The sequence below is a fragment of the Elephantulus edwardii genome, unplaced genomic scaffold (assembly GCF_000299155.1).
Source record: "Elephantulus edwardii isolate Elephantulus edwardi_28Jun2011 unplaced genomic scaffold, EleEdw1.0 scaffold00130, whole genome shotgun sequence".
In the NCBI taxonomy this organism is placed as follows: Eukaryota; Metazoa; Chordata; class Mammalia; order Macroscelidea; family Macroscelididae; genus Elephantulus; species Elephantulus edwardii.
This window is the reverse complement of record NW_006399880.1, coordinates 5,168,615-5,186,247: the sequence shown is the minus strand read 5'-3', so window position 1 is coordinate 5,186,247 and position 17,633 is coordinate 5,168,615. Positions and strand designations below refer to the sequence as shown.

The following is a 17,633-nucleotide window of genomic DNA, read 5'->3' as shown; positions in this document are numbered from 1 at the left end:
CTTGCAATCAGTGCCAAAGTGCCTAGACTGAGACGTCAAGCAAGGGGAGCAGAACATATGTGCTTCAGGCCTGCATGATGAGTGAGTCCCTGGGTGACACAAATGATTAACCACTCAACTACTAACTGAAAGATTAGCAGCTCAAGCCCAGCCAGAGGCACCTCAGAAGGAAGCACTGGTGATTATTAAAGGGCTTCAGCCTAGAGACCAAGTGGAGCTCAGAGTTCACCTGCAGCATCCTAGACTCCACGAGTCAGGGTCAGGTAGAACACACAAGTTTGATTGGTTTTACTGCCGTCTATATTGCTAAGCCCAGGTCAGAAAGGGTAAGTCACCAGTCTGGGGATGAAAGCAGTGGCTAGAGGGGCTCCTAGGATCCTCTCTCAAAAATTACAGAGAAGCTCTAGAAGACATAAATCCCAACAAGGTGTAGGGACTATTCCCTGTAGCAATGTGCCTCTATCAGACACAGAAGTCCTTCCCAATATCGAACCTAAAACGTAGACCACCACTCATCCTGATAAACATAACATGTGTCTGAGTCCCGCCTGACTGTTTTAAACAAAGAGGGAAGCATTGCCTGGGAGTGACCAAACAAGCTGATGTGCACGGGACTGTCCTGGAGTGAGCACTGGACGTCCTGTGTCTCTGGAGAGTCCCCAGATCCAGGCAAACCAAGACAGTCAGTGACCCTATGCTAAGTGTCAGCAGACTTGACAACATCTTAGAGCAACATCTCTCCACAGCCTCTTTGGACTTACCCCAAAACCCCCACACTATAACAGGTAGGAGGCAGGAGAGCTGTGTTTTTCCTCTTCTAACTGCACCCTGATGAAAAGTGGGGTTACTGAGGCCAAATATTCTCACACATAGGCCTCAGAGGAAGCCACCGCCTGAGCATTCTTCCTGTCCTGGGGAATCTTGGGAAGAAAGGAAGTCACACCCTGAGAGTGGCAGCCAAGAGCAGTAATTCTCCTCAGTCAACTGAACTGAAAGCTTTTCTTCAAGAAAAGTAGGTATTTTCCCAGGCTTCACGTCATGTTTTTTTCAGAGCTAGAATATAAACTACTTAACTGGGAAGGGAGGAGAGATAGCCAGAAACCAGCACCATCTCTGCATGTTCGCAAGCAGACCCTCAGCCCAGCAGTCCCCCGGCCCTTCTCTGGCCATTCTCAGGGCTCCCCACACACTCACCTGGGCCCCAGGACAGACTCCGCTCCCCAGGGATACAGAAGCAGCCACCCATGTGTGCACCATCCTCCTGGGGCTGAGGCCCTGAGAACACCAGCCAGAACAGTGTTGGGAGGGGACAGCCTCCCAACCGTGTCCCTCCTCCCGCCTCCTCCAGGCACAGGAGGACCAAGGCCCACTCTGTGCACAATGTGGCCTTTGATATGGAGCTGTAGCAGGAGCTGAGGGAGGATGGGAGGGGCCGCCCAGCCTGAAGGCCTAGAGTCCTTGCACTGTGGGCCTCCGCCTGGGCAGCCGCTCCTCCCTGTCTTTCTGTGGACTGCTTCATGCCTATCAGGCTGAGGCACATTCTTCGCATTCTAGGATTCAGATATACGGTCTGGTTCTCGTGGGGGCGGCCAGGATGGAGGAGGAGGGCAGAGAACATCCAGGAATCAAGGCTGCTGTTCTCCTCGGTCCCTGAGTGACCGGCCCACACAGACTCACCAACCACCCTGGAGAAAATGATCCTAGGCTTTCTCTGTAGGCACCTCCTTTTGGTGTCTGTTTGGTGCTGGAGCTGGGGGTGCAGCATCACACTTCAACTCCAGGAGCACCAATGAGACAACTCCTCATTGTAGAGGTCAGTCGTAAACTAAAGTATAAAAAAAATCATCCCTAGCAGCTGAGTCACAAGTCCAACTCATAGCAACTCTCCATTGGCTTTCTGAGGCTGCGAATGAATGTTCACCAAAAGAGACTGTTCATCTTTCTCCCATGAAGTACCCAGTAGATTTGAACCACTGACCTTATAGCTGGCAGCTAATGAGTTACACTCTAAGTCATCAGAACTGCTTCTTACATCAGAAGCAGCCCAGGAAATCATGTGAGGAAACTCAGGCATTTTACAGATGAGAGGATGGAGGGCCAAACAGGATAAGACCACAATTATGCATTAAAAAAAAAAAAAAACCCAAACCGTAGTCACACCAGACTAATGTATTTTCTATTTGGGGTAGACAAGGACAAGGGAATGCAGATGACACAGCATGGCTGGATTTCAGACATTCTGTCATGTGATCTCAGCAAGGAGATGAAGAAAATAAGGCTGAAAGCCAGTGAGATTGACCAGAGTAACAACCGTGCTCAGAGGTGTCTAGTTAATTACTTACTGTTTCCTGATGCCCCTGGAGTGAAGGTCCCTGGCAAAGAGAAGACATGTGAGCAGAGAGAAGACAGGATCCTGACAGACGTGGGCAGCAGGCTGCTTGGAGACTGAGATTGAGACTGAGACTGAGACTGAGACTGAGACTGAGACTGAGACTGAGACTGAGACTGAGACTGAGGCAGCTAGGTCAGGGAGGAAGTGGCCTGTTCAGATCTACGTTGTGGAAAAGTCCCTGGGAGGACAGTGTGGAGGATCACCTGGGGTCGGCCTCACTGGAATGGACAGAGTGTCCAGTTCAGCCTCAGTTACTATGCACTCTGAACAAAACAGCTGTCAAAGGAATATACAAATAGAAAAGGATGGCTTATGGCTTAAAAGGTCCTTCTGGGGAGCTCTGGTGGCCTAGTGGCAAGGAGCTGCAACTACAATCCCAGAGACGCACGGTTCGAATCCACCAGATGCTCTGCCAGGGAAGGAGGGACAATCTCCTCCTGTACCAGTCAGATGTGATTTGACGGTACACGCACACGAAAATAATAAAATTTAAAAAAAAAAAAAAGGTCCTTCTGTCTGCAATTTGGAAAATGGGCTATAACCAAGATTCCAGGTAGGAAGTATCTGATTTCCAGGAGAGAGATGATGCTAACTTTAATTATGAGTATATTGGTAGCAAGTCTTCTGTGAGGTACCTCTCCAAAATTATGGAGAGCAATAATGTCAATTTAAAGACTAAGGTGTGGTTGATTCAGGCCAAGATCTTCTCAATCACCTGCTGTGCATCAGGTAGCTGGATAATGAATTAAGGTCACAGAAAAACAATTGATGCCTTTGAGTTGTGGTGCTGGAGAAGAGTACTGACCATACCATGGACTGCAAAATAATAAAGAGATACGTTTTGGGGAAGGTACAGCCAGAGTGCTCTTTGGAGGCAAAGATGGTGAAGCTTCATCTTTCATACTTTGGACGTGTAGTTAGGTGAGACTGTTCCTTAGAAAGGGACACCAGTTAAAAATACACAAGGTCAGTGAAAGAGAGGAAGACCTCCAATGAAATGGATTGACATGGTGGATTCACCTATGAGATCAAGTACATCAGAGATGATGAGGCTGGTACAGGATAGAGCAAGGTTCACATCGGCTGTTCATGAGTCATACCCAACAGCACATAACAACAACAACAAATCCAGTTAGCAAGAAAAGCTTAGCTACTGGCCAAATTTTGAAAGAAGAACCATGAGGGTGTTCTAATGGATTGAACATATGAGGGGAGGAAGTTAAATGCTAAGAAGAGCCCAAGTAGCCCAATGTGTTATGTGTTGAGTTGTTGACTAAAAGGTTGGGGGATTCAAATCCCCTAGCTGCTCTGCAAACTTTCAAAACAATCCATTGTCATCAAGTCAGATCTGAGTCATGATTCACAGTGACCCTCCAGCAGGTTTCCGAAATGGAATTTTTCCAAGAGGAAACCACTAAAATTTTCCCCCACAGAGCAGCTGTGTATTTGAACTGCTGACCTTTCGTTAGCAGCCTGACTTGTTACACACTACAGCACCAGGGATCTGTTGTCCTCTGCCACATATGGTTTCTCTGTTGTTGTTATGACACTGTCTTACGGTGAACCTATGAATAGAATAGCAGATTGCAGCCCTGTTCTATCCTGTGCTGTCCTCACTGTCTCCTCCATGCTCACACCTGCTGCCAGAGTCATTATGTTGACCTCTCTTGTTGAGTCTTTCTCTTTTACGCTTACCTTCTACTTTTCCAAGCACAATGTCTTTCTCCTGGGCTCTCCAGCCAGCATTCCGCAAATCAGAAGCAATTTCACAATACCTAGCACTCTGTGGGATAAAAGTGGCCAATCGCCTCTCGTCTGATGTATTATCTCTGAAAACCCACTGAAGGGTCAGTTCCAACTCGATGGTACACAACAAACGATGACAACAGCAGGAGTGAATAGCAGGGAAGGAATAAAAAACTAGCAAAAAAGAGTGAGGGCTATTAGAAAGAGAGGAGAAATGTGTGGTGGCTTGGAAATCAGGTGGAGAAACTGTTTCAAGAGCATGAAGTAATCAATAGTGTCAAATACTGCTAATAAGTAAGATGCAGGCTGAGAATTTGCCCGGGGCATCTTGGTGGAGCAGTGGAGATAAAATCCTGACTGGAGAAGGTCCAAGAGCATATGGGGAAGGAACATTAAAAATCTAACCTGAATTTCCCCCATCACCACCACCAACATTACCATCATCATCAATTATTTGTTACAACTCTCTGTATTTGTTTGATCCAGCAATTCCAAACTCATGTCCACAAGAGCTAGGCAGTGATACAGATACACAGATCTGACTGAGTGACAAATGGAAGCTGACCCCGGTTCCAGGTCGGACAGCCACATCAGTGCACAGGTAGCGTTTAACGGGACACCTCCACAAGGCTTCAGGCATCACAGAGCCTGGTGGGGATATAATCCTCGTGCAATCAAACTCATTTTGCCATGAAAACTGGAAGTCCAGGTTTTCAGATAAAGTTTCCCAACTGGACAGTGACCCTCCAGCAGGTTTCCGAAATGGAATTTTTCCAAGAGGAAACCACTAAAATTTTCAAAATTTTAACATTTAAACCACTAAAATTCAATGTCCATGAATTTTAAAAATTCAATGCACTATGTAAGCCAATACATCAGGTCAAATATACCTGCAGTCCAAAGGCAGCCCAAGGGCTATATGTTTGCGATTTTAAGAAAGAAGTATGTTGTTGTTAGGTGCTGTTGAGTCAAATACAAGTCACAATGATCCTATGAACAACCTATCTGGACACTGTCCTATCCCCTGCCATCGTCACAATATCTGACACACTTAAGCCATTGCCACAGTCACCATGTCAACCCTGGTTGAGGGTTTTCCTCTTTTTTGCTACCCCTCCACCTTTCCAAGCATGATGATCTTCTCCAAGGAATAACTTCTCCTAATAGCATGCCCAAAAATATGTAAGACGAAGCTTCATCATCTTTGCCTCCAAGAAGCATTCTGGCTGTACTTTCTCCAAGACTAATTTGTTTATTGTTTTGGTAGTCAATGGGGTCTTCAGCATTCATCGCCCACACCACACTTCAAAGGCATTAGTTCTTCTTCCATCATTCTTATTCATTGTCCAGCTCTCAGCAGGGTAGCAAGTAACTGAAAAGACCATGGCCTGAATCAGGAGCAACTTTACCTGATTTCTGAGAAGTATAGTTGATTTCTTTTTTTTCCTCTTGGAAAATTTGCAGCCTGCTTGAGGAGATAGACTATACATTCAGGTACTATTGATCCAGAGAAAAACTGAGGAGATCTCATGAGACCTCACTGTATCATTTATGCAGTCACACTAGTTAATCAGCAAATAATTAGTGAGCACCTACTATATTTAAACTTTGGTCTAATTGTGAAGACAGAGTAGTGAATGAACAAGACAAATAAAAATATCCCCTCAAGTAGCTTACATTCCAATGAGGGAAGACAGAAACATAGTTAAGTAAATTATGTGTTAACAGTGGAAAGTGTTGTGTAAAACAAAGAAAACAAAATGTTGGAACTGCCAGGGTAGAGAGCTACAATCTTTGAAAGAGTGAAGAGAGAACCCTTCACTGACACGGCAACAACTGAGCAAATACTGAACAAACATGAGGGAAGAAGGGTCCATGGGTTTCTAGGAAAAGAGAAAGCCAGTGCAAAGGCCCTGTGGTAGCATGCTAGGAAAAGAACAGAAGAACAGGTAACTAGACCAGAGTGAGAAAAGCAAACTGAAATTATCAGGGAAATAGGAGCCCGAAGCGGAAGTTATCCTCAATGAACTGATTAAGAATTCAGTGAAGAGACTATTAACAAAAATGGTGGGTAAGGTTAATATAAACCAAGCAAGGAAGGTGAGGCACTCAGATGCAGCAGTCATTAGAAATCGTTATCATCTATAAATCTGAAGGCATAAGAAGATACAAAATTGCTAGAACCTATCAGAGCTGATGACAAGCAAAAACTGACTGAAAGGAACCGTATCTTTGATAAAGACTCAGTAGCCAGTCCTAGATGAGATTATGAATGGAACAGCACATCAGCAGAGAACTACCAGAAGTCCAGGCTGGGTTTAGAAGGGGGCTGATGTTAGATGGATCTTAGCTGAAAGTAGAGAATACCAGAGGAATGTCTATCTGTATTTCATTGACTGTGCAAAGGCATTTGACTGTGTGGATCATAACAAACTGTGGCTGACTCTGAGAAGAATGGGAATCCCAGAACACTTGATCATGCTAATGTGAAACCTATACTTGGACCAGGAGGCAGTCGTCAGAACAGAGCAAGGGAACGCTGCATGGTTCAAAATTGGGAAGGGCGTACGTCAGGGATGCATCCTATCTCCATACCTTTTCAAGGTCCATGGGAAAGTCTGCTGTTAGGGACCTCTCCAAAGCACTGAAGAGCAATGGTGTCTCTCTGGAGACTAAGGTACGTTTGATACAGGCCATGGTCTTTACAATCACTTGTTATGCATCAGAGAGTTGGACAAAGGCCAAGGAGGATAGAAGGAGAATTGATGCCTTTGAGCTGTGGTGCTGGAGAAGAGTATTGAGAATACCATGGACTGCTAGGAAAACAAACAGATTCATCCTGGAAAGGGTTAAACCGGGTGGCTCCTTGGAGGCAAGGATTCTGAGGCTCCGCCCAACATACTTTGGACATGTTGTGAGGAGAGATCGGTCCTTGGAGAAGGACATCATGCTTGGGAGGGTGGAGGGACAGTGCAGGAGGCGAAGGCCCTCTATGAGGTGGATTGACTCAGTGACTGGGATAATTGGGATGGGTGTGTCAGAGACGATGCGATTGGCACAGAACAGAGTGGAGTTTAGGGCTGTTGTACATAAGGTCGCTATGAGTCGCAAGCGACTCGACCGCACATAGCGACAACAACAATACTGATTTACTTACAAAGTTTGTATACATTGCTTTTCAGACAAGATCTTTCCCATTTCCTTTACTCCACACCCATCAAATTTTGGGGTCCTATGATTAACCACCCTCACCTCCCTACAAATCCCATCAGGTGACTACAACTGGAAGCTAAAAGACAAGGGAATCCTGTTGAGGAATCCGGTCAAGGCTAGTGTCCAAGAAATGTAGAGTCATAGATTTCCAAGTGCAATCCATAACACAAACCCATTGCCTTATAGTTTTTTTATCCCAACTAACAGCAACCTGACAGGACTGAGCTTATAGCTTGTGAGGTTGTAAATCTTTACAAGCAGACTGCCACGTATTTCTCCTGCAGAGCAGCTGGTGAGGTCAAACCAGCAGCCTTTCCATTAACAGGCAAAGGTTTAATCACTAAGCCACGAGGGCTCCTCATTTGAGGAGAAATCGACTTTTCAGCACTATAAGAGTAGGAAGAGATGAAGTCAAACGAGTAGTGACAGTTGAGTATGTAGCTCCTAGGTCATTTTGCAGACATAAAGAGTGAAAGGGCACATTTTAGCAGAAGTATATTATATGACCCATAGCTGACCCTCCAGTGGGTTTTCAGAGGCAGTTAGTTTTATGAGAGGAAACTGTCCATCCTTCTCCTGCAGAGCAGCTGGTGACCTTAAACCTTGTGCCTTTGGGATTGCAGTGCATGCCAATGGTTGTAGAGGGACTTCAAGCCTTTTGTTCATAGGGTCGCTATAAGTCATACTTGACTCAAAGGCAATCAACAACAACGTATTAAATGAACTGACAGTAACTGGAGTAATGAGGGGAGGTGTGTCAGAGACAGAGAGATATGCCCAGGGTAGAGCAGGGTTCAGAGCTGTTGTGCATAGGGTCACTATGAGTCATGGTTGACTCAAGGGCACATAACAACAACATATGATATTATCTCTACTTTTTTTTAACAGGAACTCTAACAGATGATTAAGCACTCACTGCATACTGAAAAGTTGGTAGTTTGAACCCACAAAACAGCTTTGTGGGAGAAAAGACCCAGCAATCCTCTCCCCTAAAGATCACAGCCTAGGAAACCTTATGAGACAGTTTTGTATCTTTCAGGGTCACTGAGTCAGAATAGATTTGATGGCATATAGCAATAGCAGGTTCTTAAAACAATCATTCTAGTCACTGTCTAACAAGCTAGAACGAGTGGGGATTTGAACCGGGGCAGTGGGATTCCAGTACCTTTGTCCTCACCACCTTGTGTTACTGCCACACTTTCCTTCTCAAGGGAGGTTATCTTGCAAAGGGTCAGCTGAAGAACTGGCTGTATCCAAAGCCCCAGGACAGGAGTGGGAGGAGGAGTGCACTGAGGAATTGGGCAGAGGTCACGCTGTGAAATCTGACTGCACTTTTCAAAACATAGGTTCTCCATTTTTGGCTCCTACACAAAACGGATCCAAGAGCAGTCAACCTAAGCCTCACCCTGGCAGGATAGCACTGGAAGTCCTTAAGCAGGAATGCACTCCTTGTTCTCCCAAAACTGCTGTAAAGATGAAGAAATCAAGGTCCATAGAGGGTAAATCACTAGATAAAGATGGTTAGAACATTTTCTTCAACCCACATTAGATCTTAAATGTCTTAAATGTGCTCCTCATATAACATCTTCTCCATAATGAGGTCAGTGTTTTAAATTAAGCTCTCTATTGAGCCAGTGGAATAGTGAGTGCATGTGTGTGTGTGTTGTATGTGTGTGCTTTGTGTTTGTACATGTGGGTGCATACATAAATGTGTATATGTGCATATGTGTGTACTTGTATGTATAAGCACATGTACGTTTATGTTTGTGTGTTAATGTGTGTCTGTGCATATGCATGAGTGTGTGTGTGAATGCATGTGTTTGTATGTATGTATGTTTGGATGCGTGTGCTCCAGCAGTCTCTAGAAGTATAAGATTGATACTCCCTCCCACTCCTCCGTAAAGAAAGTTCTGCTCAGTTTACAAGTCAGGGAAGTTCGAGTTTCACACACCTTACCCAGTGAATTGGACAGAGAAGAGCAGCCCCTCCACCTGGGAGGTCCATTTGAGATGTCTTCCCTGGAGAAGCTCTGAGCCTGGACACTAAGCGGCATATGCTACGTGCCTTACTGAACAACTACAGCCTTTCTTGAAACTCTGGGCGGTGGAAGGAGCTTAAATGCACAATCAGTATGAAAAGAATCCAGTAAATGCTGACATATTTACTCAGTTGTCCAAAAGAAAGTAGGTTTAGAGTCAAGGGAAGCTCTCCTAGTCCTGTTATTAAGTAAAAACAAAAGCAACATGAAGTCCAATTTTTACCATGTGATCTCATTTGTAACAAGTAGATTATAAAGGGAATGTGTGTGTGTGTGTGTGTGTGTGTGTGTGTGTGTGTGACTTTGAATTAGAAGGATTCTATCAAGTTGATAGTGATTCATTTGTTCATTTCACAATGTGCCTTGAGCGCCCCCTAAGAGCGCTTCCAGTCAGTGCAGGAATTAGCAATGACAGAAGAGGGAAACATCCTCCCCTCCCAAATGGGTGATCAAGCAGTGAGGAGAAAGGGACACAATCTCCTTTGATTTTGAGAATTTCTGTTGTATCTGAAGACTTTCAGCTAGAGTATTTTGTAACAGTGTCGTTATAAATAAACCAGTTTCTTTCAAGTTGATTCTGACCCCCAGCAACCCAATGTGTGTGAGAAAAGAACTGTGCCCTAGAAAGTTTTTAACAGCTAAACTCTGGTAGCCTAGTGGCAAGGGGTTGCACTGTCAACACAAAAACATGTGGTTCGAATCCACCAGCTGCTCCACTGCCTCTGTGAGTCAGTTGTGACTCAATGGTACATGACAACAATTTTTCAAAAGTAGATCTCCAGGACTTTCTTCCAACGCACCTCTGGTAGAGTCAAGCCTTCACACTTCGAGTGACAAATTGAACACCAGTTGTATTACCCAAGGAGATTAGATATATAGAGATAAAGATAGAGATATAACAAAAAGGGAAAAGGTGGGAAATTCCTGTATAAACCTGGTATGGCAGAGGCGGAGACTGGATTGTCTTCAGGGTTGTTATATGCCTGACTTCTATCAAACATCAGAAAGCTAACACCAGTTTCCCAGTTCAAGCACAAGGTCCTCAGGATCTTAGAAGAAAAAAAGTCAAATTCCTTGCCATCAACCCAGAATTAACTTATAGCTGACCCTCTAGTGGGTTTTAAAAGGGTTGTGAGTTGCCTGGGAGGAGACTGACCATCTCTCTCTAGAAGAGTTGCCTGTGGATGGATTCAAACCACCAGAGAGATGCTTCCTTTGGGTTAATAGCACAACTCCCTACAGACTAGAGCTCATTTTAGAAGAAAAGAGAAGCAAAATTAAGAGATGCTGTTTTCTACAATAGACCTAGTCAGGTAACCAAAGGTTCCACAACCCTCTACAGGTTTCTGATACCCCACATGCAGCATTGCTCATAGCCAGTGACAGCCACTGGAAGAGGCAGCATTTTAATGCCAGGGTTATCCTCACGGGCTGCTGCTGTGAGGATAACTGCCCCGTCATCCATGAACGGGAGCAGATGAGTCACTACCCAGAAGTCTATTAGGGAGCCTCCTCATTCTTCCTGAGACTCTGGATAATAGCAGAGGAAGCCTCTTATTTTGTGAAGATCCGTATCAATGCTCTTATAGACACAATCAAAATAACTGTTCTCAAAATGATTCTGATTCTCAGTGACCTGCAGGACACGGTAAAAATGCCTCATCGAGTTTCCAATCTTTACAGGAACAGATTGGCTCATCTGTCTTCCATGGAGCAGCTAGTGGGTTCAAAGAGCCTCACAATGCTTATCCACACCGTCAACAAGATGACCTAAATCTCGTCACCACTTTGATGTGTTTTTGTCTCTCAGTGGTAAATATGGGACTAAGATGTGTGGGCAGAAGACCTGTATTCAAGTCCTGACTCTGCCAGGTTCAAGTTACTTGCTCTTAGCTAAGTGTTCTCCTCTGTAAACAACAATAAGTAAATGGAGACAATAACAAAAAAGGTCTACCTCACAAAATTAATGTGAGGGTTAATATGCTTACAGGTGTTTGCCTGCGTGCAGATCACGTGTGTGCAGGTGTGTTTGTCCAATCCTGGGTCTGTTCCTTGGCTGCACAGTGCTGTGCTGCCTGGGTATGCGGAGCTTGCAGAATAATGAGCAAGGGGTACAAAGTGTCCTAGTCGCGTGAACAGCATGTGACAAGCAGTCAAGACAAAGACAAAAATTTCCATTCCCACCAAAAAGCCTGCACCAAACTCAATTAAGACCAGAATCACCTATCCTCAAAAATCACTTTCCTACCTACAACCAGGAAAGAATAAAAGAGATGAATGGGAGCTTCCAAGAGTCAAATCCCTATGCATATCCAAAAACTTCTCTAACAGGCTAAAAAGGAAAGCCATAGACTGAGAAAAAATATTTGGTAATGACATGTCTGATAAGGGACATTTATCTAGAATTTATAGAATACTCCAGCACCTCAACAAGATAAAAGTAAATAACCCAGTCACAAAATGGGCATAGGATATAAACAAACACTTTACCAAGGAAGACATTCAGATGGAGAACAAACACATGAAGAAATATTCAAAATCCATAGCTTTAAGAGAGATGTATATCAAAACAACTACGAGATATCACCTCACCCCAGTAACAATAGGAAAGTTCAACAGAGCAGAGAACAGCAAATTCTGGTGAAATTGCGGAGAAACTGGAACCCTTATTCACTGTTGGTGGGAGTGTAAAATGGTGCAACCACTATGGAAGGCAGTATGGTACTTCCTCAAAAATTTGAAAATGGAAATACCATTTGATCCAGCAATTCCTCTCTTGGGAATATACCCTAAAGAAATCAGAACTGCCACTCAAACATATATACACATGCCTATTTTTATTGCTGTGTTGTTGCCAATAGAAAAGAGATGAAAACAACCCAGGTGCCCATCAACAAATGAATGGATAGAGAAGCAATGTTATATTCACACAATGAAATCCTATGCTTCATTGAAAAATAAGGAACACATAAAATATTACACAAAATAAGTGACTCTGGATGACATAATGCTAAGTGAAATATCTCAGTCACAAAAGGACTAATACTGCATAATGCCACTGTTAATAGAACAGTACTGACATGGGGGTTGGGGAAAACTAAGAAAAGAGGAAATATATAATACACATTGCATTGAAACATATGAGGAAAGAACTATTTAAAAGGAATACATGTTTAGGTATTATTTGTATGACAGCAATCCAGAATAAGAGGTGCAAAGCAAAGTGGACTGGGGAGTTGGCGGAGGGAGGAAGTTGTGCAACAATGAAAGAATTTTTTAAAGAGAAAAGTGAACTAGAAGAGTAGGGAGGAAAATGTATAACAGTGAATGAATGGAAATCCATGTTTTCTGTAAATATTCCTTAAAATATCAATAAAAATAATTTTCTTTTAAAAAATCCTTTAAACAAAAAAAAAAAAGAGAAAATCCTTTGAAGAGCAAAGATCACATTTGAGCAAAAGTGATGTCTCCTCTTAAGTGGTTAAGTAAAAGGTTACTAAGAGAAAAAAGAAAAGAAGAAGAAATCATGTTCCTTTTGTCCAACCTAGTTCCCTACTGCTGCATTTCACTCTTTTAGTCCTCATTTGGATGGCAAATCCATAGACATCAGATTTGCCAGCTATTTATGGAAGAAAAATTATGTGTACAGTCTATTATTTTCATCATTATGGTATTTGGCTTCATGGTCTAGCAAATAAATCTATTTAACGCAAGAGGAAAAGTGAATGTCTTTCTTTCCTTTCCTAGGTGTTTTCATTGAAAACTTTCAATGTATGGCTGTCTTGATTATATCCTGCTGCTGTAATATAAACATCACAAGTGGCAAGCTTCAACAGGCAGAAATGCACTCTCACACTCTAGGAGACTGGAAGTCTGGATTTAGGGCACTAGCTCTAGAGGAAAGTTTTTTCTCTTTTAGCTTTGGGGGAAGTTCCTTGACTCCTTTCAACTTCTGTAGGTCCTGTGTTCCTTGGAAATCTCCATTTGTCTTGGGAACAGTCTTAGTCTAGAAGGTTTTTAAAGGGACTCAGCACAATGAACTTGGGTCAAAGAATGGACTATACTTCTAGCTCTTCTTCTGAGATTCATTGGCTCTATGCTTGCCTGTTTAATCTCTTTCATCTCTTGAAATAAACGGATTCAAAATTTAATCCTATAGATTGTATCTTGCCTCAATAACATAATTGCCTCTAAATTCTGCTTCATAAGGGTAGGGTTTACAACACAGAGGATAATTACATCAGATTATAAAATAGAGGATAATTCTATAATCCTGAGAATCTTGGTCCAGCTAACTTGACAAGTATTATAGAGGAGACAATTCAATTCATTATTGTAGTCTTTCCTTCTTCTTTGTGTAATATAGGTTTGAGTCCCCGCAGATTAGAGTCATGCTCCTGTAAAGATTTTGTCCAAGTTCTTCTGCAAGTGAGATACCCAGAAATACACTTGATTTCCCAGGTGAGCTACATTAAGTGTACAGCTCCATGTGGTGCCCTCTCCCCTTCCACTTACTATACTTCTGGTCATAGATACTAAGATTATATAAACCGGCTGGTCCAGGAGGTGGTTGTTACGCTATTCACTTTAAGAAAGTTATCAAAATACAGATGCCAGAGGTCCTTAGTCAAGCGGAAGGAGATTATCGATCTTTCTCCCTCCGAACGGCTGGTGAATTTCAAGCACATGCCTTTGTGTTGTGCTTTCTTACCACTAAACTCTTATCCATGCACAAGAATCATGTACAATTCCAAGCGATCCAACTTGTACACAGCCACTACTTCTCTCTTAGTGGAGGATTGTGTGTTGCTCTAATGCTGAATAGGGAGCTCTGGTGGCATTGCCCACGAGACTTAGTTGAGCTGCTACCCTAACTGCTGTGCTTTTCCGATGGTTTGATTTCCACCAGATGTTCTTCAGTAGGGGAAGACAAGCAATCTATGCCTGTGCAATTTACAGCTGTGGAAGCCTGCTGGCATGTCAGCTGTGAGTTGGAACCGACTCAATAACAATGCCTTCTTCTTATTCATTGTCCAGCCATAAGAATAAGGTATTGAATAAGAATGACAGAAGAATTGATGCTTTTGAGCTGTGATGTTTGAGAAGAGTGCTGCATATACCATGGACTGCCAAAAGAGCAGAAAAATATGTCTTAGAGAAAGTACAGCCCTAGTGTTTCTTGGAGGCAAAGAGGATAAAGCTTGGCCTCACATACTTCAGATATGTTGCTAGGAGGGGCTGTTGCTTAGAAAGAACTATGATGCTCAGAAGGACACATAGTCTGTGAAGGAGAGGAAGACCCTTGACCAAGTGGATTGACTTGGACGGTGACTGCTGCAATGGGCTTTAGTGTGTCAGGAAGTGTGAGGACAGTTCAGGATAGGACAGGATTCATATCTGTTGTTCTTAGGGTCACTGTGGGTTGTACTCAACTTGATGGCACCTAACAAGAACAATAACAATGAGAATAAGGGCATGAGATGATTTTGAACAAGTTTGAGTGGAGCTTCCAGACTATGGCAGACTAGGAAGTCTAGTGATCTGCTTCCAAAACCTTGCCAATAGAAAACTCTATGACAATGAAATGACCCACAACTAATCAGGGGACAGCACACTACTGGCCAACTAGATAATGTTTTCTTGTACTATGAATGGGATCACTGTGGTTGAGGGCTGATGTGATAGCAGCTAATAATGACATGGTGGAATCACAATTTTACTTTGTTTTTCTCTATTTTCCAATTTTTCTTTGATGAGTACATGTCATGTATTTTAAAATGTATTTTGAAAAATCTTCTTTGAACCATAAAAAAGTTTGTCTTTGAAGTTTATTGATGTGGAAAAATATTCACACAATAACAAGTATCAATAGAAGAATATTAAACTGTATATGTTATATTTTTTAAAAAAAACTAAGGGAGCTCTGGCAGCTTAGTGACAAGAACCTGTGCTGCAATCCCGAAGGCATGCAGTTCAAATCCACCAGCTGGTCAGCTGCAGAAGGGGCAATCTCCTCCTGTGCTGGTCAGATCTGATTTGACAATACACAAAAGAAAAACAAAAACAAAATAAAACAAAACCCAAATACCTAGATCTTATGTAGTTCCTGTTTTTGTTGTGTGCTGTTAATTTGGAACCAACCCACAGCTGGCCCTCCAGTGGGTTTTCAGAGGCAGCAAATCACATGGGAGGAGATTGCCCATCCTTCTCCCACAGAGCCGCTGTTAGACGCAAACCGTGTGACTTTGGGATCGCAGCACAGCTTCTTACCACTAGCTCACCATTGATAATTCAGTTGTAGAATTCTCATTTTTAGGTGGAAGACTTGGGTTCGATTCCTGGCCAATATACCTCATGCACAGACAGCCCTCATCTGTCAGTGAACTCTATGTGTCAGGCTTCATGCAAACCAATAAATTTTTTTGTGACTACTGTGAAAATCAGCCAAAGAAATGACCCCACGGATAACAGTAGTTTGGTCACAACCAAGCATGGGGCTTCTACATGGCTGGGCAGGGTTTTGTCCCATCATACTTGAGGTCACCATGAATCATTGGGCAAGGTGATCATGGCTACAACAGAAACAAACCTTATCCAGTCCCAGTAAATAAGAAGCTCTGGACGCAGAATCCACTTTTTAAACTCATATGAGTTAGGGGCAGGATCAAGTAAAAAAATTAGACGGGGTTTCACTTCTAAATCTCCTGATACATAACAAAGCTAATTAGCCAGAAGAGGGCAGCACATACAGAGATATTCCCACTGAATATTCAAAAGGAAAAGGAGAGAAGCAGAAAGAGGTAGGGAGAAAAAGGGAGGCGAGATAATGGGAAAGGCTCAACAGAGTAATAATAGACATAGATCAATGGTAATTAATTATACAGAATATGTAAATGATAGTATAAAGTATACAGTATATGTACCAAAAAAGCCACACAACGCACATAAATGATGATATGCAAACCAATAAAAAGAATTTTAAAATAAATGAACCTTTTAAAACCCTAAAAAACACAATTTACTGCTGTGAATTTGAAACTGGCTCATAGCTGACCCTCCAGAGGGTGTTCAGAGTCTGTCAGTCACCCAGGAGTAGATGACTGGTCTTTCCCATGTGAAACTTTTGGTGGATTTGAACCAATTGTCACTGGGTTAGCGGTGTGACTCCCTACAGATTATGTTACCAGAGGTATTCCTCTAGTTTGATCATAATTCAAGACCAAAAACAAGCAAATAATGACTTGTTTATTCTCTGTTGATCGCATTACAACCTCTCACAGATGTCCCATTTGTAAATGAGGAAAGTTCTGTCATAGGGAAACCAGGTGACTAGATCTCATCTCTATAGAATGGTATAAATTGATTTTTTTCAAATATCCTTTTTCCCACCAACACATACTATAGCTTTCACCACTTAGAACATAGAGGAAGATATGAATCATCACATACACACAGCACTTGAACGTTTGTCCCAATGTCAGGCAACTTCTAATGTTAAAGATTACAATTATTTTAATCTACACAGAATCATAAAGTGAAACCAAGTTGTTCCTTGCAGGCAAGAATTTTTAAGCTTCATCTCACATATTTTTTGTGCATTTTGCCAAAAGGGACCAATCCTTGAAGAAGAAACAGCATGCTTGGAAGGGTAGAGGGTCAGCACAGTAGAAGAAGACTTCAGATGAAATGGATTGACACAGTTACTATGACAATGAGGTCAGGTATGTCAGAGATGGTGAAGTTGGCTCAGGATAGGCCAAGATTCAGAGCCATTGTTCATAGGATCACTATAAGTCATAGTTAATGGCATATAACAAAAACAACAACACAGAATAACATCCATATACAAATCAAGCATATGATTAAACTATTCATCATATCTGCCCTTAAATTTAAAAATTTTTGAGAAGATAAGATAGATGAATTGGACTTTCTAAGAATCAAATCTCTATCCACATCCAAAAACTTCTCCAAGAGGGTAAAAAGGGAAGCCACAGAGTGGGAAAAAGTATTTGGTAATGATATATCAGATAAGGGACTTATATACAGAATTTATAAAATACTTGAGCACCACAACAAGATAAAGGTAAATAATCCAATTGAAAAATGGGCACGGGATATGAACAGACACTTCACCAAAGAAGACATTCAGATGGCCAACAAGCACAATGTTCAAAATCCCTAGCTCTGAGAGAGATGCAAATCAAGACAGCTATGAAAGATCATCTCAGCCCAGTCAGATTA

The 17,633-nt window shown here is 42.5% G+C and overlaps 1 protein-coding gene across 1 annotated transcript in view; it reads right to left on the bottom strand.

Moving 5' to 3' along the window:
• The window catches only part of SH3TC2 (SH3 domain and tetratricopeptide repeats 2), a 141,533-nt gene extending 139,993 nt beyond the window's left edge, over positions 1–1,540 (bottom strand). Inside the window, exon 1 of the mRNA XM_006893752.1 lies at positions 1,195–1,540. Coding sequence (XP_006893814.1) covers positions 1,195–1,540 — 346 coding nt within the window. The remainder of the gene's footprint in view (positions 1–1,194) is intronic.
• Positions 1,541–17,633: the final 16,093 nt, after the last annotated feature.